The sequence below is a fragment of the Hirundo rustica genome, chromosome 2 (genome assembly GCF_015227805.2).
Source record: "Hirundo rustica isolate bHirRus1 chromosome 2, bHirRus1.pri.v3, whole genome shotgun sequence".
NCBI lineage: Eukaryota > Metazoa > Chordata > Aves > Passeriformes > Hirundinidae > Hirundo > Hirundo rustica.
Genome location: NC_053451.1, coordinates 16,798,047 through 16,819,247, shown reverse-complemented (window position 1 = coordinate 16,819,247; position 21,201 = coordinate 16,798,047). Strand labels below are relative to the sequence as shown.

At 64.1% G+C, this 21,201-nt stretch overlaps 2 protein-coding genes across 2 annotated transcripts; one reads left to right on the top strand and one right to left on the bottom strand.

Moving 5' to 3' along the window:
• Window positions 1-560: 560 nt before the first annotated feature.
• On the top strand, window positions 561-14,225 carry INPPL1 (inositol polyphosphate phosphatase like 1). Its single transcript, XM_040053894.2, is given in 28 exon segments — window positions 561-733; window positions 4,849-4,912; window positions 5,583-5,733; window positions 5,819-5,939; window positions 6,023-6,160; window positions 6,237-6,327; window positions 6,552-6,641; window positions 6,982-7,080; window positions 7,267-7,417; window positions 7,633-7,739; window positions 7,991-8,093; window positions 8,173-8,369; window positions 8,719-8,836; window positions 9,356-9,452; window positions 9,543-9,681; window positions 9,772-9,871; window positions 9,954-10,042; window positions 10,121-10,202; window positions 10,298-10,387; window positions 10,497-10,610; window positions 10,726-10,814; window positions 10,912-10,999; window positions 11,082-11,237; window positions 11,308-11,392; window positions 11,781-11,930; window positions 12,002-12,747; window positions 12,750-12,933; window positions 13,420-14,225. Coding segments are annotated over 28 exon segments (3,903 nt in total). The 3' UTR covers window positions 13,511-14,225.
• A 1,902-nt stretch (window positions 14,226-16,127) lies between these two features.
• PHOX2A (paired like homeobox 2A) lies at window positions 16,128-20,805 on the bottom strand. The gene is given in 4 exon segments (XM_040057280.1): window positions 16,128-17,631; window positions 18,614-18,801; window positions 20,597-20,679; window positions 20,681-20,805. Coding segments are annotated over 4 exon segments (825 nt in total). The 3' UTR covers window positions 16,128-17,202.
• Window positions 20,806-21,201: the final 396 nt, after the last annotated feature.

The following is a 21,201-nucleotide window of genomic DNA, read 5'->3' as shown; positions in this document are numbered from 1 at the left end:
CCCGGGTGCCCCCAATCTCCCGGTGCTCCCCTGGTGTCCCGGTCTCTCCAAGTGCTCCCCTCTCCCCCCGCGGTGCTCCCCATCCTCCCCACTGCTGCTGCCCGCTACCCGGAGCTCTCCGTCCCTCGGTGCCGCTGCCCCTCCATCAGACCCCCGATGCCCCTCTGAACACCCTACCCATAGCCCCGGATCCGCCCCGGTGCCTCTGGCGGTGCGCCCCCCAGGATCCCACCAATCCCCCGTGACCTCACTGCTGCTCCCCCAAGCTCCCCCCCTGCTGCTCCCCCAAGATCCCCCGCGGGTCCCCTCCGGTGCCACCCTCGACCTCCGCCGGTCCCCTTCCGCGATCGCCCCTCCCTGGCCACCCCCGCGTCACTCCCCGTGAGCCCCTGGGTACCTCATCGGTGCCCCCCTGGGGCCCACCGCGCCCCTAACCCCCGAAGCCCCCGGCTGTCCCCTGGATGTCCCCGTCCCCCACCTTTCCCCGCCCCGGTGCCCTCCCCCTGGCTCTCCCCTCCCCCTCAGAGCGCGGCCCCGCGGCGCGGCCCCGGCGGCGGAGCATGGCGGGCGCGGGGGGCGCGGGAGGAGCGGCCCCGGTGCCGGTGCCCCCCTGGTACCACCGGGACCTGAGCCGGGCGGCGGCCGAGGAGCAGCTGGCGCGGGCCGGGCGGGACGGCAGCTTCCTGGTGCGGGACAGCGAGAGCGTGGCGGGGGCCTACGCGCTCTGCCTGCTGTGAGTGGGGTACGGGCGGGGAGGTGCCGGCGGGACGCCCGCGAGGTACCGGGGGGCGTAGGGGGAGATCCGGGAGCGTCCATCGGGGGGGACTGAAGGGGGCGCACCGGGAGGGGAACGGCGCGGGGCCGGGGGAGCTGCGGAGGCACGGGCAGCGTGTCGGGGGGAGGACCGGGGGCGACCCTGGGGAACCGGCCGTGGGGAGCTTGGGCCAGGTACCGCCGGAGCTCGGGGGGGATCCCGGGAGAAACGGGGCGGGTGCACCGGGGGAGATTCGGGCGTAGGGGTGGAGTGTTCAGGGCGGCACCGGAGGGGCCTCGGGGATGGTCCGAGGAGAGCAGGGGGTCGGGAAGGGAGACGGAGATGGGTCCTGGGCGAGCAGCGGGGAGGATTTGGGGAAACACCAGCGAAGTACCGGGGGAAACACTGGGGCGTGATGGGGGGGGTCACTGCAGGGATTCTAGGGAAACACTGTGGTACACAGGGCGGCTGTCTGGGGAAGCACTGTTAGAGACCGGGAGGAACAGTGGGAGAGGCACCGAGGGCGGGTGCGGGGGGCGCCAAGGGAGCACTGGCAGGGAAAGCAGTGGGGATCACTGGAGGAGATCCAGGGGGTCAGGCAAGGAGCACTGAGGGGTACCAACACCAAGAGGGCAACAGGCAGAGGGGGGGACCCCCCCTGGGGGGATACAGTGGACATGGGGGCCACCGGTACTGTGGGTGTTGCTAGGAATTTGGGCACAGGGAGATTGGGACTGCTCTGGTCAGTGGGTTCTGGTGGGCACGGACACAAGAAGACCTGGGGTTTCAGTGGGACACTGGAACTTCTGGGACACTGGGAGCCAGGGGAATGGCACCTGCTCTGGCCTGAGTGTCCCAGGAGACCAGATGCCAACAGACTCTGGAGGGGCTGGGGATCTCTGGGCATTGGGGGAATACTGGGTTGGCTCCAGGGGGCTGTGACACCCAGCCTTGCTACCATGGCAGTCTATGAGATGGGGGGCCTGGCCCCTACCCCACACGCTTGGGGTCCCTAAGCCTACCCATGGTGCGGGGGTTCCCCAGCTCCTGCCCTCATGTCTGGGGGTTCCCAGCCTGGGGAGGGGGGGACGGCTCTGTGCCCTTGAGTTGTGCCATGGAACTCCATAGCTCCCAGCTCACAGGTGAGTGCTGACAACCCTGGGAGTCCTGAAGTGCCTTTGCCCAGTGGTGCACCCCAGTACCCCACCATACCTGGGGCCTCTGGCAGCTCATTGTGCTGGTGATGTCCCATGTGCTGGGATGCTCCCAGGGTGTGCCACCGGCTCTGCTTGAGGTTGGCTACCTGTACCAGCACCTGGACCTTGATGTGGTTGTGGAGTGGTGGTGAGGACACTTGAACTCAAAGCTTTTCTGTGCCCTGAGAGCCTGTGGGAGAAATGGGAGTGCACTGTGAACTGGCCTGCCCTGGCCTGGGGTTGCTGTGTGCTGGTGCCACGTGCAGGTGCCAGGCATGCAGGTGCCAGGCATGGTGGTATGGTTGTCCTTCTCTGTGGACAGTGGCAAATGCTGTTGCCTAGCCACATGGGCACAGCATGGCTCTGGGCACCAGCTCCCCACCACGAAACTGAGCTTGTGAGCAGCCCTGGGCACAGCACTGGGAGAGCATGCGATTCTGGCACCTAATGGTGCCATACAGCCGGGGAGCAGCGTGGCACCAGTGTGGGTGACAAGGGGCTACCAACAGCATCGTGATGCAGGTGCCTGGGTAAGCTGTGTCTGTTGTTGATGTCTCTCACTGTCTGGTGAGGAGGCCATGGGTGCTGTGTGGCTGGGCTGTGGGATTGGGACCATGCAGCATGGCAAAGCCCGTCATGGGGATGCCAGGTTGGGAGGCTGTACTCCAGTAAGGACAACTGGGATTCCCTGGTGCTGTGATCTCACCAGGTATCCCCGTTGCCAGTGAGTGGGTGAACAGGGCTGTGGGGCCATTGGCCCCAGCAATAGCTGGGACCCTAAAAATAGCTGCAGGTTCAGGAGAAGGAAAGGGAACTGCAGTGGGATCCCGGCAGCATCAGCTTCCTTTAACCCTCCTGCCGGTGTGCCATGGACTCACCGGGCTGGATGTGGCACTCCAGGACATCTCACTGTGCCCTAGCACACACTGGGGTGTCTCACCATGGCACACCAGGGTGTCACACTTGTGGCCTTAGCGTGGCATATTGGGACATCACTGGGACTCACAGTGCTAGCATACGGCGGTGGCACCCCAGGGCATGCTGGCGTCACTGCTTGGTGAGCAGTGCCACTGGGGACAGGCCTGGTGTGCTGTCCCACAGGAGCGCAGGGGCTTGGACCTTCCATCCCGGCTCACTGCCAGTTCATGGGGACACCAGTGCCAGGCTGGTGCCGGTGGGCACACAGTATCCACCTTGCCCACATCCCGCTCTTGGTGGAGTAGGGTGGTGGGTGTCCCTCTGTGTGCCACAGAGCAGTGGGGATATGGGCTGCCTGCTGTGCTGGCAGGGCTGTGGCAGGGTGCTGGCTGAGCGTCAGAGCCGACAGGGGAGTCCCGTTGCTCCTGCAGAAAGGCTCTTTGTACTCAAGCTCGGTGCTGTCTGCCCCCCCCACCCCCATCATTGCTCACCAAAACAGCAGCCAAAAATGGTGCAGGACTGGGCAGCTGGGGGCCCTGCAGTCCCCCTCTGCAGTACCACCCCCTGTGCTGGGTGTCCCTCCAGTCCCCTGCCAGTTATCCACAGAGAGCCCCCTGATGTCCCCCATAGCTGAGGTTCCCCCTAAGGGTCCTGCTCCTTGCTCCTCCCCCACCAATCTGGAGTTCTACAAACTAGTGCTGTGCTGCTGGGGGTTCCTCTTGCACCCCTCATCACACCTCCACTGATGTTCCTGCCATGGAGACCCCAATTGTGTGTTAGGACTTTCCACAGAGAGCCCTTATGCTACCCTAATTTGGGGGTGTCTCTGTGCCCCCCCCATCCTACCAGCTGGGATTCTCCCATAGACTCCTTTGAGCTGGGAACCCCTGATCCCCTCACCCACCTTAGCAGGGTTTTTCATACAGCCCCCTCCCATAGTGGATTCCCATTCAGCCCCCCCTGCCACTTGGAGGGTTCTCCATGGCCCCACCCTCCCAATGACCGGTGACTGGGCAGTGGGGCACCTGGGAAGACCCCAGCTGTGCTGGGGTGAGTTGCACCTGTAGGAGAAATGGGGTATCTGGTGCTTCAGGGAGCATGGTGGCACCAGGAGACCTGGTGCTGTGGGGTGTCAGCAGGGTAACCAGAACCATAGAGTGACACCTAGGGACCTGACAGCATGGGGTGTGATGCAGGGACAGGGACACAGCACGCCATGGAGGGATGGATGCTGCCTTGTCCCAGTCCTCCATCCCTGTGTCAAGCTGCCACCAGGGCAGGGGACGCAGCAGCTGAGTGGCTCTGGTGTGGTGACAGCAGCCTCAATGCTCATGGTGGCCTCTTGTGGCCAGAGGCCAGCCAAGGAGTCACCGTGCCTGCTGACAGCCCTGGAGTGGGGAGGTCTGGCAGTGCTGAGGCTCCCTGTCTCCTGTAGTCCCTGAGATGAGGAGGGATCCCAGTCCTGCTCCTTGCACCCACTGATGTCACCCCATCTCTTAGCACTGCCTGTCACCCCCTGCCCTGGGATTACGTTCCTGGTTCCTGTCAGCTTCCACTGGAAAATAAATTGTTTCCTGGTGTCCTGACTGCCAGCTCCTGCCTGCGCCTGCCAGCTCCTGCCTGTGCCGTGGGCTGGGGGCAGCGCCTCTGGCACAGACAGGCAGTGCGGCAGGGGCAGCAGCACTGCCAAGGACATGGTGGTGTTCATTGTGGGGTCGGAGCAAGCAGGGGAGTCACTCTGGGACTCCCAGCACCCACCCTGCAAGCATTTTCCCGTGGGTTTTCCATAGGTTTCCCTGTCGCCTCATTGCGTGCCGTGGGGAATAGTGGTATGGAAGCTCCTCACTGTGGGTGCTGGTGAAGTAGGGGTCTGACTGGATGAGTACTGGGCATCCCTTCAGGGCTGGCAGAAGCCATGCAGGCGGGTGGGGGGACACCACCCAAACCCCTAGCACCCTGATTCCCTCCCTGCTGCCACAGGTTTCAGAAACACGTCCACACCTACCGCATCCTGCCGGACGAGGAGGATTTCCTGGCCGTGCAGGTGGGCAGCGCGGGCATGGGACACCCTCTGGCTCATGGGCAGTGAGGGGTCTCCAGCTCTGCAGTGCTCGGTGTTGACCTTGTGCTGTGAGTTCGCCTGTCTCTCTGGCTGTGCTGGGTGGCTGTGCTGGGCTCAGCCCTGGCCTGATGCCACATGCATGCCTGGCTGTGCCGGATGGCTTGGCTGTGCCCGTCTTGGCCAGCGTCGGGTATTTTTAGAGCAACAGAACCCTCTTTGTGCTGGCCAGGTGGGCAGGAAAAGCGGAGGGAGGAGGCCAAGGGAAGGCTGCTGCCTGCGCCCTGTCGGCCCACCTACCAGCCCTGCAGGCCCTGTTGCATTGGGCCCTGCTCCCCATCGTGGGTCTGTGGGGTCAGCCCCTCATCCTGCACTGGGGACCCTGCTCGGAGGGGTTCCTGCACGGTAGCATCTCTGCATGGGAGGATCCCTGCATGGGGGTCTCTGCACGAGGGTCCCTCCATGGGAACGTCCCTGCATGGTAGCACCTCTGCGTGAGGGGATCCTTGCATGTTGTTATCCCTGCCTGGGGGGATTGCTGTTTGGGGGCATCCCTGGGTGGTGGGTTCCCTGCTTGGTGGTGTCTCCACCTGGGAGGGGTCCGGTGATGCTGGCTGCAGGCGCTGATGGTCCCGGTGTCCCCATGTCCCCGCAGACGTCGCAGGGGGTGCAGGTACGGCGCTTCAAGACGCTCAGCGAGCTGATTGCCCTATACCTGCAGCCCAACCAGGGGCTGGTCTGCACCCTGCTCTTCCCTGTGGAGAGGGAGAAAGAGAAGGAGACCGTGGAGGACAGGGACTACTCGGGTATGGCGGGGTGACATGGGTGGGTGAATAGGGTCCTGAGACCCCTGGGGTGGCGGTGACTGGCCTCCTCATTGCCCCATTGCAGATGGAGAGGATGAGAAGCCACCGTTGCCACCACGCTCTGGCTCCACCAGTTTCTCTGGTACCTCGGTGGGGCTCAGCCCCACTGGCCTGGGACCGTCTGTGCCAGAGGGGCCAGTGGAGAGGTGAGGGTCTGTCTCCTGCCTGTCCACTGTCTGTCCCCTGCTCCTCCCTGCTGGCTCTCACCCCCTGGGAGCTCTCTCTGCAGCACCAATGGGCTCAGCAGCATCTCACACGAGTACCTGAAGGGCAGCTACACCCTGGACCTGGAGGCAGTGAAGGGAGGGGCCAACAGTCTCCCCCACCTCAACAAGACCCTCGTCACCTCCTGCAAACGGCTGCACAGGTGAGTGCCTGGGGCAGATGGACAGATGGAAGGACATCTGTACTACCCAGTGAGCCGGCTCCTCTTGCCCCTCCAGTGAGGTGGACAAGGTGCTGGCAGGGCTGGAGATCCTCTCCAAGGTGTTTGACCAGCAGAGCTCCCCCATGGTCTCCAAGATCCTGCAGCAGGTAGGGGGAATATGGGGAAACAGCAGAGGCAGCCCCCCACCGTGGACTGCACCCACAGACCCCACTCTGGGTGGTGGGAAAGCCTGTGGAGAAACACCCACTATCCTGCCCCATCCCACCCCTCCCAGATTGCCAGTGGTCTCTGCTTCTTGGGGTGGGGGGAGGCTCTCGGGTGGGTCTGGGGTTCACATTGCAGTGCTGGGGTGTCCTGCTGGGGTTTCCAGACGGCAGGGCAGAGCGGAGAGCAGGAGCTGGAGAACCTGGTGCTGAAACTCTCTGTGCTGAAAGATTTCCTCTCCTCCATCGAGAAGAAGGTGAGGCTGGAGATGAAGGGGTGGATGGCCTGAGGGGGGTGTTCTGAGGTGTCTGGATGAACTGGAGAGACTGTGGGGCTGAGGGCACTGGTAGGACTGGGGCAGCTGGCAGGGATTGCTGGGCTGGTGGACCTGAGGGACAGGGGTTGGCCTCCTGGGATTGAGGCACCAGTGGGACCGGGGAGAGCCAGTGGAGCTGGCACTGGTAGGGCTGAGGGGGCTGGTGGGGCCTAGTGGACTGCGAGGGCTGGTGGGGCTTGGAACACTGGTGGGGCTGGAGGGGTTGGTGGAGCTGGAGGGACCAGGGGGCTCTCAGCTGACCTTGTTGGTGCTCTGGCAGGCGCTGAAGGCCCTGCAGGAGATGAGCTCGGCCACCCCCGCCACCCCCCCCCAACCCCTCTCCCGCAAGGCCAAGAGCATCCCAGTGCAGACCTTCGAGGTAAGCCCTATCCTTCCCCCTGCCCTTCCCAGTTTTGGAGTTTCAAGGGGATTTCAGAATCAACTGAGTACCTCTGATGTGACGCTGAGGGCACAGACCCCCAGGTGTCTCTGGGGGAGGCCCAGATGCGAGATTGGGTGCTGGGGTGTCCTTTGTGTCCTCCCTCATCCCAGTGTCCCCTGGCAGGTGAAGCTGGATATCACCCTGGGGGACCTGACCAAGATTGGGAAGTCACAGAAGTACACGCTGAGCGTGGATGTGGAGGGCGGTAAACTAGTGGTGCTGAAGAAGCAGAAGGACTCCCAGGAGGACTGGAACACCTTCACCCATGACAAGAGTGAGCGGGGAGGCGTCTGGGTGGCCCCAGCACACGTGGGACTGCTTTTGTGCTGGGGAGCATCTCTGTGAGGCACAGTGGTGGGCTGGAAACGGAGAGATTTCCTCATGCTGGGGGTATCCTCTTCTTGGGGGTCCTCCAAAGCATGTACGGGAGGGTGTTCCAGCACCCAGCTGGCACCCAGCACCCTCCCAGCTCTTGCCACTCCTCCACAGTCCGGCAGCTGATCAAGTCACAGCGGGTGCAGAACAAGCTGGGCATCGTTTTTGAGAAGGAAAAGGATAAAACGCAACGGAAAGACTTTGTTTTTGTCAGTGCCCGGGTGGGTAATGCTCAGCTGGGGGCGGACGGGGGACAAGGGGTCCTTGTAGGGATGGGGTGGGGCAGGATTTAACCCCTGGGCCCTGGTAGGGCTCAGGGACAGGTGCTGGGTGCCGGTGCCTGATGGCTGGGTGATGTCCCTGGGGCGGTCCCCCGTGCCAAGAAGGTGCCAAGTTTGGCTGAGCCAAAGCAGAGGGGCTTGAGAAGGTTGTGGGTCGCCCCTCTACCCCCCCTCACTGCCCCCTCCTGCAGAAGCGTGAGGCCTTCTGCCAGCTCCTGCAGCTGATGAAGAACAAGCATTCTCACCAGGATGAGCCCGACATGATCTCTGTCTTCATTGGCACCTGGAACATGGGTGAGCGGGGCTGGGGGCAGCCCACGGCGGGGTGTCAAGGCCCTGGGGTTCCCCCCTAACTGTGCCGTCCCCCCTGCAGGCAGTGTTCCCCCCCCAAAGAACATCACTTCATGGATCACCTCCAAGGGGTTGGGCAAGACTCTGGATGAGGTAACGATGGCCATACCGCATGACATCTACGTCTTCGGCACCCAGGAGAATTCTCTGGGAGACAAGGAGTGGGTGGACTTCCTGCGCACGGTCCTCAAGGACTTCACAGAGGTTGAGTACCGCCCGGTAAGAACCAGGGGGTCCAGGGGACCCTGCGGGCCGTGGGGTGCGGGCACCGGTGGGTGGTGGAGGTGTGTGACGCTCAGTGTCCTGGGGGTGGCTGTGCTCTGGCTCTGTGACACCGGCTGTTCTGGGGTGCTCTCGTGGTGCTGGGTGGCTGTGGGTGATCTCCTGGTGCTGGGTGGCTGTGGATACTGATTGATGGTGGTGGGATTCCCTGGGGAGCGGCCCTTGGTGGGGGAGGCTGGGGTGAAACAGCAATGAGCAAACCCTGCGGACACACCAGAGGGGCCCCCGCGGCCCCAGGGGGCCCCAGCACATGCTGGCAGGGGGCTGAGGGTGCTGGCACCCACAGGTGGCCATGCAGTCCCTGTGGAACATCAAGGTGGTGGTGCTGGTGAAGCCAGAGCACGAGAACCGAATCAGCCATGTCAGCACCTCCAGCGTCAAGACAGGGATCGCCAACACCCTGGGTAGGGGCACAGCAGGGCATAGAGGGACACAGGGGGTGCGCGCTGCGCCGGGGGCAGTCCTGGGGTGCCTGCATATGGGGGGTTCTGTTGTTGCATGAGGAGGGGTCTCAGCACGTGTACCTTGCATGATGAGGAGTCCTGGTTCGTGGGCATTGCACGGGGAGGGGTCCCAGTGTGTGTGCTGCACAAGGAGGGGTCTTGACGTGTGTGTTGCACGTGGAGGGGTCCCAGAGCAGAGGTGTTTCACAAGGAGAGCTTTTGTGTGCAGTGCACGGGGATGGTTTGGGGGATGTTTGCGTTGCATGGGGATGAGTGTGCTTTGCATGAGGGGCACTCTGGCGGAGTGTGTTTCCCAAGGAAGGCTCTCAGCATGTGCCAGGCTGCAACGTGCCCGTGGCAGCTGGCCGGGTGGTGACTGTGCCCCATCACCGTGACCTGGGGCTGGCTGGGTGTCCATCCCTGAGGTAGAATCAGGTTGCCTGATCCCATCCCATTGCCTGATCCCCCATTTCCTCACAGGGAACAAGGGCGCTGTGGGTGTCTCCTTCATGTTCAATGGCACCTCCTTTGGCTTTGTCAACTGCCACCTCACCTCTGGCAATGAGAAGACAGCGCGGTGAGCACCCTCACCCTGGACTGGGACAGGACAGGCCTGCTGCCCCTGTCTTCGTGCTGTGACACCCTGTCCCCCTGTCCCCTGCTTCAGGAGGAACCAGAACTACCTGGACATCCTGCGCCTGCTCTCACTGGGGGATAAGCAGCTGAGCTCCTTTGACATCTCCCTTCGCTTCACCCACCTCTTCTGGTTTGGGGACCTCAATTACCGCCTAGACATGGACATCCAGGTCTGGGGAAGGGGTGGGTGGGGGTGGGAAGGTGGGTGGGGCTGTCAGGATCATCCTCCCAGCCCAGTGCCAACCTCTTTGTCCCCGCAGGAGATCCTCAACTACATCGGCCGCAAGGAGCTGGAGCCACTGCTGAAGGTGGATCAGCTCAATCTGGAGAAGGAGAAGCACAAGGTGTTCCTGCGCTTCGGTGAGGACTGGGGGGCTCCAGGAGGGTCTGGGGCTGCAGCCCCTGCTGTCAGGACTGTACTGACCCACTGCTGTCCCTGCAGGTGAGGAGGAGATCACCTTCCCCCCAACCTACCGCTATGAGCGGGGCTCCCGGGACACCTATGTCTGGCACAAGCAGAAGCCCACAGGGGTAGGTGATGGGGCAGGGGGAGTCGGGGAGTGGAGGACACCCCAGTCTGAATCCCCACCCGCTCCCTGCCCCTACCAGGTGCGTACCAACGTGCCGTCCTGGTGTGACCGCATCCTCTGGAAGTCCTACCCTGAGACTCATGTCAACTGCAACGCTTATGGTGAGCGGTATGACCGCCCCCAGCACCCTCGTCCCTCTTTTGGGGACAGTCCCCCCGCTCCAGCCTGACTTCTTTCCCATCCCCACTGGCTGCAGGGTGCACAGATGACATTGTCACCAGTGACCACTCGCCTGTCTTCGGCTCCTTCGAAGTGGGAGTGACATCCCAGTTTGTTTCCAAAAAAGGTGTCTATGCTCAAGGGGATACCTCGCTGTCCCCTGCCCCTCCATGTCCAACCTTTCCCTCTAAATGGAGAGGTCCTGGGGGATTCCAATACCTTGCCTCTCCATGGAGGGCTCTCCAAGTCCTCAGAGCAGGCATACATTGAGTTTGAGAGCATAGAGGCCATCGTGAAGACTTCCAGTCGCACCAAGTTTTTCATCGAGTTCTATTCTACCTGCCTGGAAGGTGAGGACTGGAATGGCAGTGGGGGGGGGTCCCAAAGGGCTTGAGAGGGGTCCCAGGAAGCTCATAGTGTCCTGGGAGGATCAAGGATTGATGCCACGTCCCACTACCGCCACAGAGTTCAAGAAGAGCTTCGAGAACGACAGCCAGAGCAGTGACAACATCAACTTCCTCAAGGTGCAGTGGTCATCCCGGCAGCTGCCCACGGTGAGGAGGGGCTGGGGGCTGACAGGGTGGGTGCTGAGGGAAGCTGCAAACAGGGAAACCCCCGCTCAGTGCCCGCACCCCATTCCCTTGGCCACAGCTGAAGCCCATCCTCTCCGAGATCGAGTACCTGCAGGACCAGCACCTCTTGCTCACCGTCAAATCCCTTGACGGTTACGAGTCCTACGGTGAGTGTCCACTCCAGCCCCATGCCAGCAGCAGGGGGTCCGCGGGGTGCAGACCCCCAACCTTCCCCACTCTCACCCCCAGGGGAGTGTGTCATTGCCCTGAAGTCAATGATTGGCAGCACAGCGCAGCAGTTCCTCACCTACCTGTCCCACCGCGGTGAGGAGACCGGCAACATCCGCGGCTCCATGAAGGTCCGGGTGCCCACGGAGCGCCTGGGCACCCGTGAGAGGCTCTATGGTGAGGGCCCCTCACCCCAGGGGGGGTGGTGGGGACAGGACTCCACCGCTGAGCCCTTGTTCCCCGGCAGAGTGGATCAGCGTCGATAAGGACGAGACGACAGCCAGCAAAGGGAAGGTGCCGCTAGGTGCCAGGGCCACCCAGGACAATGCCAAGTATGGGGGACAGGGCTTGGCAGGGTGGGGGGCACCGGTTCCTGGGGGTCGGGAGGCCTCAGGGATTCACCTGAGCACAGCTGTTGCTCAGCCATCTGGGCTGGTGTGTGGGATGTGACCGGGGACAGTCCTGATGCCAGTTCTGTGCCACACAGGGCAGGAGTGGGGCTCTGAGCCTCTGAATGTGGCTCTGGCTGTGTTCTGGTGGCTGAAACCTGTCCTAGAGGGCAGTGCCCCATCTTGGGGATCTGAGCCCTGACCTGGGCTGCTGAGACCCAGCCCACAGGGTCTGAACCTTGTCCTGGGTGATCTGAGCCCTGTCCTGGGGGTCTGAACCCCACAATGGGGTTCAGACCCCCATGGCGGACCCAACACCTCCTGTTGCCAGGTCTGTGGGGCGGAAGCCCACCAGTGCTGAGCCCCCCGCCGCCATCCTGGCAAAGCTTCCGGAGGAGTCCGAGAAGAGCAGCGCCGCAGCAGCGCCTCGTCCCCCTGCCCCACACCGCAGCACCCCCAGGGACGAGGCCACCCCGAGCCGGTGAGGGTGTACGGGCAGGGCTAGGGAGGGGGATTGCTCTGGGGGTGCCACGCTCACCCCTGTGCCCGTAGGTCCAAGGCGGAGGCAATGCCAGAGCTGTCAGGGGGTCCCCTGAAGAACAGCTTCAACAACCCAGCGTATTACGTGCTGGAGGGGGTCCCCCACCAGCTGCCGGTGGCGGGGGACCCCAGCAAGCCCCCCAAGGCCAAGGTGCAGCTGGTAGTGCCAGAGCGCTGCCAGTGCCCCTCGGCGTGCTGTGGTGGCAAGAGCGATGAGGAAGAGGACCTCGGCACCCTCAACCTGCCGCCGCCGGATTTTCCGCCGCCTCCGCTGCCGCGGGAGCTGGAGCTCCCCCCGAACACCTTCTTCGGCACCCCCAAGGAGCTGCCGGTGCCCACCGGGTGTGAGGACCCCAAATCCCAGCCTGCTGCCTTTGGCGAGGCTCCCCTGCCCAAGCTGCACCCCCGGCCACCCCCAGCGGCCAGGGCTGGGTTTGGGCTGGAGGGAGCCGGTGGGACGCCTGTTACTGGGGGGCTGCCTGCAGTTGGGGGGCTGCCCGCTGCCGGGGGCCTGCCAGGAGGACTGCTGGATGACCGCTCCTGCTCGGTGCTGCAGATGGCCAAGACGCTGAGTGAGGTGGACTACAGGGGCGGGAAGGGGAGGGTGGTCCCCCCGCCGCCGCTGCTGGCCAAGGGGGGATTGCCTCCCCGCTGCCTGCACTCCGACTATGGCCGCCCCCTTGCCTTCCCGCCCCACCCCATCCAGGAGAGCATCCAGGAGGACCTGGCTGAGGAGGTGAGCCGCGCAAGGCGGGTGGGTACTTCAGCACCTCGGCTGGGGCTCCCTTTGGGGTGCCCCATGGTGCTGAGGCTGTCGGGGCGCAGGCGCTGGGCCGTGGTGCGGGTGCCGTGCCCGGTGTGGGCGAGTGGCTGCGGGCGCTAGGGCTGGAGCGGTACGAGGAGGGGCTGGTGCGCAATGGCTGGGATGACCTGGAGTTCCTCAGGTGAGCAGCCCCCCAGAATGGTGGGGAGGGACTCCCACTCTCTCCCACCACCAGCCTGGCCAACCCCAGTGGGTCATAGTGATGCCCGGGTTCTGGGGAGGTCCGTGGGGGGGCTGACCTTGATGGTCCCTGCTGTCCCTGGGGGTTCCCCACTGCTCACTGAAGGTCTCCACTTCCCCTGAGGGTCCCTGCTGCCCCTGGAGGGCCTCACAGCCCTCAAAGGTTCTGTGCTGCCCTGGGGAGGGGGCATTGCTCTCAGGGGTCCCTGCTGACCTTGGGTGTCCCAGCTGCCCCAAGGTGTCCCCACTGCTCCCACGTGCCCTTTGCCTCTCAGGATCCTCACTGCCCCCTGAGGGTCACAAGATCCCGCAGAAGGGACAGCATGGAGCCTGGGTGGGCACGCAGCAAGCCGAGTGGGGGCTCTACCACCCCCAAGTGGGGTGCCCCTTGGGGGCAGAGACCCCCATATTTGTGCCTCATTCCCAGTGACATCACAGAGGAGGACCTGGAGGAGGCCGGAGTGCTGGAGCCTGGCCACAAGCGTGTCCTTCTGGAGAGCCTCCAGCTCCGCAAGTAGCTGCCACCACACATCCAGCATCCCATTCATCCCATGGCCCAGCATCCCAGATCCTGCGACTGCACATTCTGCATCCTGTGGCTCAGCATCCCAAGTCCTGCAGCCCTGCGTCTCAGACCTTGCAGATGCGTGTCCTGCGGCCCTGCATCCCACAGATGCACGTCCTGGATCCCATGGCTGTGCATTCTGCATCCTGCTGCCACATATCCCGGATCCTGTGGCCCTGCATCCTGCAGCTGAGCATCCCAGATCCTGCAGCCATGCATCCCAGATCCCCCAGATCCCGTGGCCACATTTCCTGGGTCCCATGGATATGCATCCCAGATCCTGTAGCCATGCACACTGCAGCTGAGGATCCTTCATCCCACAGTCCCACATCCTGCATCCATTTATCCTACCATCACCAGCAGCAAGTGGGAGCCCCATGACCTTCACAGCCCACCCCCCACCCTGGATGCAGGGTAATGGGGTGGGAAGGGGGTGTGGGGGGGACAGGGGCGTGGTGGGTCCTGGTCAGATAATTTCACATGAGGATCCCTATGGGGTACCCTCACATTTAAGTTATTTTTTTATTTATTGGGAGAAGGGATGGGGAAGAGGTGTTTGGGGGTAACCGTTGGGATCCTGGCTCCCCCCATGACCCCTCACAGCTAGGAGGAGGAGGCTCTGAGCAAAGTTGTGTCACGACCCAAGTGCCTTCATGATGCCTGGGATGGGATGGGATGGGATGGGATGGGATGAGATGGGATGGGATGGGATGGGATGGGATGGGATGGGATGGGATGGGATAGCTCAGCTAGCCCCCATAGGCAACACTAGGTGCTGCTCAGAGTCCCCATCCCCAACTCTAAGGATCTTGTCCCCACCCTGAAGGTCTCATCCCCACTGTGAGGGTTCCTGTCTCCATCCTGGGCATCCCTGTCACCACCCCAGGGCACCTGTTCCCAACACGGATGTCCCACTCCCACCCTGGAAGATCCCCATCCCCAACCTAGGGGGTGTCTGTCACCATCCCTGGGGATGGCATCCTCTTGCTGTAGGTCCCTGTCCCAACTCCAGAGGGTCCTGTCCCCACCCTGGACATCGTTTCTACCCCCACCCTTATCATCCCCGTCCCTGCTCTGGATGTGCTGTCCCCACCCCTGGGGGTTCCTGTCCCCATATCCAGGGGTTCCGTCTCCACCCCAAGTGTCCCTGTCTCCACCACAGGAGTCGCTGTCACTGTTCCTGTGGGTCCCATCCCCACCATGGGGGTCACTGTCCCTGCTCTAGGGGTGCCTGTCCCCCGTCCTTGGGGAACGTTTTCCTACCATAGGAGTCCCTGTTCCCGCCCCCACTATGGTGGTCCCTGTTCCCACCCTGGGGGTGCTGTTCCCACTTTGGGGGTCCCACCCCCACCCTGAGGGTCCGTCCCACCCAGAGGTGTTGTCCCCAGGGATCCTGTTTTCCCCCACCTGGGGATTCTGTCCCCACCTGGATGGGTGTTGTCCCTGCCCCACCGTGGGGGTCCCGTTCCCATGCGGCAGGGTCCCCATCCCCATGCTGGGCGTCCCATCTGCAGCCTGGGAATCCTGCCCCAGCAGAGCCAGATCAGTGCCTTCCCCCAGAGCCCACCCCACACCACCAGTGCCTCTGGGGCGTACCCCCCACTCCCACCCAGTTTGCCCGTTAGGTACTTGCCGGGTCTGTCCCCTCCTGGGAATTTGCGTTGCCCCTGGGGACCGTGGGGCTGGCAGCTGGGTCTCCTTGTGGGTGCTCAGCCCCCAGCCTTGCCAAGTGTCCTTCCAGGAGGGTCCCCAGGGGGGGTGTCCCCAGAACAGGGGTCCTCCTACTGTGCCTTCCCCATTGGGATGCCCCATCCAAGCTCTCCCTGTCCCCAGGGGGGATGGGGGTGATGCGACCCCCAGATCCACCGACCCCTCACTCTGGCTGAGATGAAGGATGGGCCAGGCACCTCTGGCATCCCCCAACATCCCCCCAATGTTACTGGGGTGTTTGGTGTGAACTTCCCCCCACTAAACCCCCAGCTCCTGTGTTTGGAGGTGTTTGGTAAATCTGGAGTGATTTTTGTCGTGTTTGTGCAATGGGTGGGGTGGAGCTCTCAGGGTGTCAAGGCGGGGAAGGGTCTGGAAGGGGGACAAGATGGGTAACCAGGGGGAAGAACGGGGTGCCAGCATAATCTGTGACTCCTCCAAGCTAGCTGTACTGGTGCCAGCAGGGTGGGGACCAGGTCCCTTGTCCCCTTCTTGCCCATCTTGGGTAGCTCAGACCACACCCCAACAGCCTGGCATGCTCCTTGTCACCATCCCAATGCCCCCCAAACCTTCATCACCACCCCCCAAAGGGCCCCTAGAGGCCAGGGGGCTGTGTGGGGCACCGCTCTCCTCACCCCACTTGAGGGGTCTTCCCACGGGGTGTCCCCTCAGCTTCCTGCAGCTGCTTGGGGTCTTTGATTGGGGGGCACCCAAAATAATCCCTAAGGTGCTGGGGGTCTGTGGCATCACCTGGGGGTTCTGGTGCGTTTCAGAGGGTTTGGGCGTGGGGGCTGTGCAGCCCCCTGCCCCTGCAGCCCTTTGTGGGGTTGGGGCGCAGCAAGGGTTGAGGGCCAGCAGCAGCGTCAATAAATTAAGTTTAATTTGGATTAGTGGCATTTGCAAACATGGGTAATAAATTACAGAATGGTTAAAAAACCAAAAAAAAAAAATCTAAAGAAAAGTGGGGAACCCACCTCGGAGGGACTGGGAGGGATACAGGGGGAGCAGGGACACGTGGATGTGCTGGCAGCCTCCTCACCATGCAGCCCAGCAGCACGGCAGCACTGGGCACCAGCACCACCAGCGCCGCCCCCTGCTTTGGGAACCCTTTTGGGAGGTCACGGGCTGGTGTGGGGGGGTCCCAGCTGCGCCCGTGCCAGCTCCAGTGGGGGCACCCAACCTGCTGCTGGCAAGGGGTCACGGCTGCTCCGAGGCATCCCACTGGCTGTTCTGGGGGGTCCATCCCACAACAGCCCCCTGGGGTGGGGGCACCTCTCCAGCAGTTCCTGGGGTGCCCTGTCCCATTGGCAACACCTGCAGCGGTGCCGGTGAGTGCCGAACCTCCCAGCCCTGCATTTACTCCCCCGAGTCTTCGGGGGTGGGGGATGTGTGTCTTCTTCCTGCCGGGGTACTGCCTGGGGGGGAATCCACGTCAGCAGGCAGGATCTGGGGGAAACCAACCCCTCCCACACCAGGGCGCGTCTCCGTACCAGACTCTGCGGCACCGCCCACCCAGTGCGCCCCGGAGCCCCCCCCATAAAGTGCTTCCTCGCCCCCAGCCCAGTGGCACGGACCATTGACGGGGGCATCTCCCGGGGCGAAGGTGGACCACCCACAGTGCTGCGGGGAGCCCCACGTCTGCCCCCAGCCCTGGAGTGCACCGGGAGCCCCCAAACCCGAGGACTCTGCCAGGGGCAGGCTGGCTGAGCGCGGGGGTGGTGTCCCCCGCCTTGAACCCGCACCGTCCCACCGTACCCACGGGTGTCGGTGGGAGCTGCCCCCACTCAGGATCCGTCCCATCAGCGCAGGGTCCGGGAGGTGGCGGGGTCCCCGCTCCCTCTCCCCGTGGCTGGATCCGTGGTGGGGGCGGTGGGTGGAGAGCGCCGGGGTGGGGGCCGAGAGGGGTTCGGGGGACGGCCGGATCCGGAGATTCGGCGATCAGAAGAGGTTTGTCTTGATGCCGTTCGGTTTCCGATGGAAGGAGGAGAGGACGCCGGAGAAGGGTCCCGGCACGGCCTCGGTGGGCTGCCAGGCCTTCAGCAGCTCGGCCGTGTTGGGGGCTCCGCTGCCGCCGCCCACCCCTGCCCAGAGGGGTGCCTTGAGGGGCTGCGGGGCATGGCCGGGTCCCAGGGGTGCCCCCGCGCCAGGGCTGGGGCTCAGGCTGCCGCCGGGGCTGCCCATGGCAGCAGCAGGCAGGGACGCCGTGCTGTCCGGAGTCGGGCTGCAGTTGGATTCCTTGGATTCGTCGTCTTCCGAGGAGGAGCGCGGCTCCGACTTCTTCCCGGTGCTGCCGGTGCCGCCGGCACCCTTGGCATTGGCCGCACGCTCCTGCTTGCGGAATTTGGCTCGACGGTTCTGGAACCACACCTGCAGGGGACGGGAGCACCCCTTGCCACTGTCCCTGGGGGTTCAGGGAGCCCATGGGTGCAGGCAGCCCTCCCAGGCTCCGGGGTGAGCCTCACAACCCCCCGTTCCCTCGGGGCAAATGTCTTCCACGTCACCAGAGGGATCCGTGTATCCACGATAATGTGGATTTGTGAGGTCGATGCCAGGCACCGGCGTTTGCTCCGGCGTCGGCAGGGAAGGGAAATGGGGAGGGGACATCGTCACGCTGCGCCCGCGCCTGCACCTTGTGCGGTCAGAGCCCACCCCACAGCTGACATCCCCTAGCTCCCCATGCTGCCAGCAGTGGGGTCCACTTCACCCACCATCCCCCCCTCGGAGGGAGGGGGCCAGGACCCCCACCCCTGTGGGTCCCTACATTCCTGCGGGGACAGATGTTCTGACAAAGGGGGTGTCTACGCTCACTGAGGACAGTCTGAAGCCACAAAGGGGTGTGTGGGGGGGTGTTCACTGACACAGGGGGGATCCCACACGGAAGGACCCCACAAAGAGGGTTCTGCATTGGCACAGGGTGTCTGCACTCACAAAGGAGGATCTGCACCCACGTGGGGGGCCTGTATCCCCCAGGAGAAATCTGCACTGACACAGGGGACATCTACACGCACAAAGGGCCACTCTCTGTCCTTCTTGGACTCTCACCACCCTCAAGGTGTTTGGGACTGGACTAAACCATCGATGACAGTGAGGGTACCGTGCGGTGAACCGATGCCCGCGGTCTGCTGAGAGCCAGGCTGTCCCCTGGAGCTCCCGGCAGAGCAAGGCTGTGACAACAGCGCGTCCCCTTACGGCACTAGCGCTAAGGCCAGGTCCCTTCCTGCCGCCCCTCCCAATGCAGGGAGCGCAGCAGCTGCAGCGTCCCGTGGCCAGGGTCCCTGCTCCGGTGGGATTGGAGCCTTCCACCCGCATACCCAGCCCCTCAGCCCCCTCCTCCCCGCCCGGAGCTGACCTGCACCCGGGCCTCGGTGAGATCGATCTTGAGGGCCAGCTCCTCGCGGGTGTAGATGTCGGGGTAGTGAGTCTCGGCAAAGACCCTCTCCAGTTCCTTCAGCTGGGAGCTGGTGAATGTTGTCCGGATCCGCCGCTGCTTCCGCTTCTCGTTGATCCCCGATGGGTCCGAGAAGAATTTGTAGGGAACTGGGAGGGAAACGGGGAGTCAGTACGGCCGGTTACTGCTGGAGGGCTGTGGTGGATACCGGGGGACACCCGGGCAGGGGGCATCAGGAAGGGATGGACCTGGAAGAAATGGACTGAGAAGGGATGCACCAGGCACGAGACACCGGGCAGGGATAGATGGGGCAGGGATGAATCAAGCAGGGGTGAGCCGGGAAGGAGTGGACTGGGAAGGGATGAACGAGAAGGGATGGACTGGGCAGGGGACATTGGCCAGGGATAAATGAACAGGGAAGGATGAACTGGGTAGGGGTGAACCAGACGGGGAAGGACGGGGCAAGGAAGGATTGGGCAAGGATCGCTTAGGAAGAAATAGACAGGGAATACATAGACGGGCAGGGGGTGCACTGGGCAGAGGAATCGGCAAAGGACAGACGAACTAGGAAGGATGAACTGGGCTGGGGTGAACTGAGAAGGGCATAGAAGGACGAACTGGGACCAGGCAGGATGAATCAGGGGATGGACCGGGCACAATGAAGCAGGCAGGATGAAGCAGGCAGGACTCCGCGGGCAGGGTGGGAAGGACGAAGGCGGCAGGGCTGCATCGCTGCCCCCGCTGCGCCCCCGGCCCCGTTCGTTCGTTTGTTCGTCCGTTCGTTTGTCTGTCCGTTCGTTCGCTGGGACGCGGGGCCTCGGGGCAGGAGCAGGGCTGGGGGGGGCAATGCGGTGCCGGTACCGATCGGCGGCTCCTTCGTTGTCGGCGCAACCCAAGGCAGCGCCTCAGCGGTGGCAACGAATGCGGAGCGGGGAGCGGGGTTCCAGCGGCGAGGACCTTCCCCAGCCCCCTTCTGGGGCCGCCACACCTCCAGGGATCCCCGGGGATCCGTCACCGTGCTTGGGAGGGTTCACCCCCACCGGTGGAGGCGAGCGGGGAGACCCGGGACGCGGGACGGTAGGGACCGAGCCAGGCAGGGGCAGTCTGGGCTTCGGGCACCGGCAGCACCGGGAACCGGCGGGACCTAGCAGCAACAGTGCCAGGAATAGACAGCACCGGGAATCGATGTCATGGGGAGCTGAAGGCATCGAGGACCGACAGCAGCCGTTACCGACGGCATCGAGCCTGGCAATGCCGAGCACCGGCGGCCACGGGAACGGGCGGCACCGGGCACTAGTGGCAGCGTGCACTGACGGTACCGAGAACCGACAGCACCGGGAACCGACAGCACCGGGATCTTGCAGGAACGGGCGCTGGCGGTACCGGGAACAGACGGTTCCCGGAACCGGCGGCATCGAGCAGTAACGGTGTTGGGCACCGGGGTCACGGGAAACCGATGATATCGATCGCCAAACGGTACCGGGAACCGATGGTTACGAATCCTGACAGTGCCGAGCACGAGCAGCGCCGGGAACTGGCAATGACGGACACCGTCGGCGCCGGGAACCGATGGTGTCAGGCGCCGACAGCACCGAGCATTGACGGTACTGGACAACAACGGTACCCGGAATTGGTGAGATCGGGCACCAGCGCTACCAGGAGCCGGCAGCAATGGCATCGGCATCGAGTCCTGACAGTACAGGGCAGCGGCGGCTCCGGGAACCGACAGTATCGGGCACCGACGGCATCGAGCACTGACAGTACAGGAGACCGACGGCTCCGGCAACCGATGGCACAGAGCCCTAACATCACCGGCAGCCGCCGGTCCCGAGCCCCGGCGGCCCCTGTCCCCCGCCAGTTCCGATCCCTGCCAGCCCCGACGGCGCGGCCGCTCCCTCAACCCCTTCCAGGGGTTGCTCGGGGGGGTGGGTCCCTCTCCCTTACCTGCCGAGTAGGGCGAGGGCTGGTGGTCGCGGAGGGCACCCAGGGCGCAGCTGGCCGAGGCGAGGGGGGCGCAGGCGGGCGCGGGCCCGAAGCCCCCCCCGCATGGGGCTGTACTGGAAGGAGCCCGCCTGGCTGCAGGGACTGAACTCGTAGCTGGCCTCCATGGCGGCCACGCAGGACTCGTAGGAGTTGAGGTAGGAGTAGTCCATGGCGAGCCCGGTGCGACCCCGGCTGCCGCCCGCCCGTCCCTGCCGCCTCCTGCCCGCCGGGCCCCCGCCCGCCCCCGCCGCCGCCGCCGCCGCCGCCCCGGCCCGTTAATATACCGGCGGGGGGAGCGCGAACAAAGGCTGCGCTCGCCGGGGGCTTTTGCATGACAATATCTCCCGGGGACGGCGGGAGCGGGCGGAGCCGACACCCCCCTCCCCTCAGCCCCCCGCCCCCCTTAACCCTTCGTGGGCGCACGCACCCCCACATCGGGCCGACTCCCGGCAGCCGCTCCTTCGGGGCAGGGGATGGAGGGGAGCGGCCCTTGGGCACACCCGGAGCAATACTCGGCGGGCCCGCTCTGGGACCAGCGCTCGGACATTCCCCGGGTGTCCCCATCC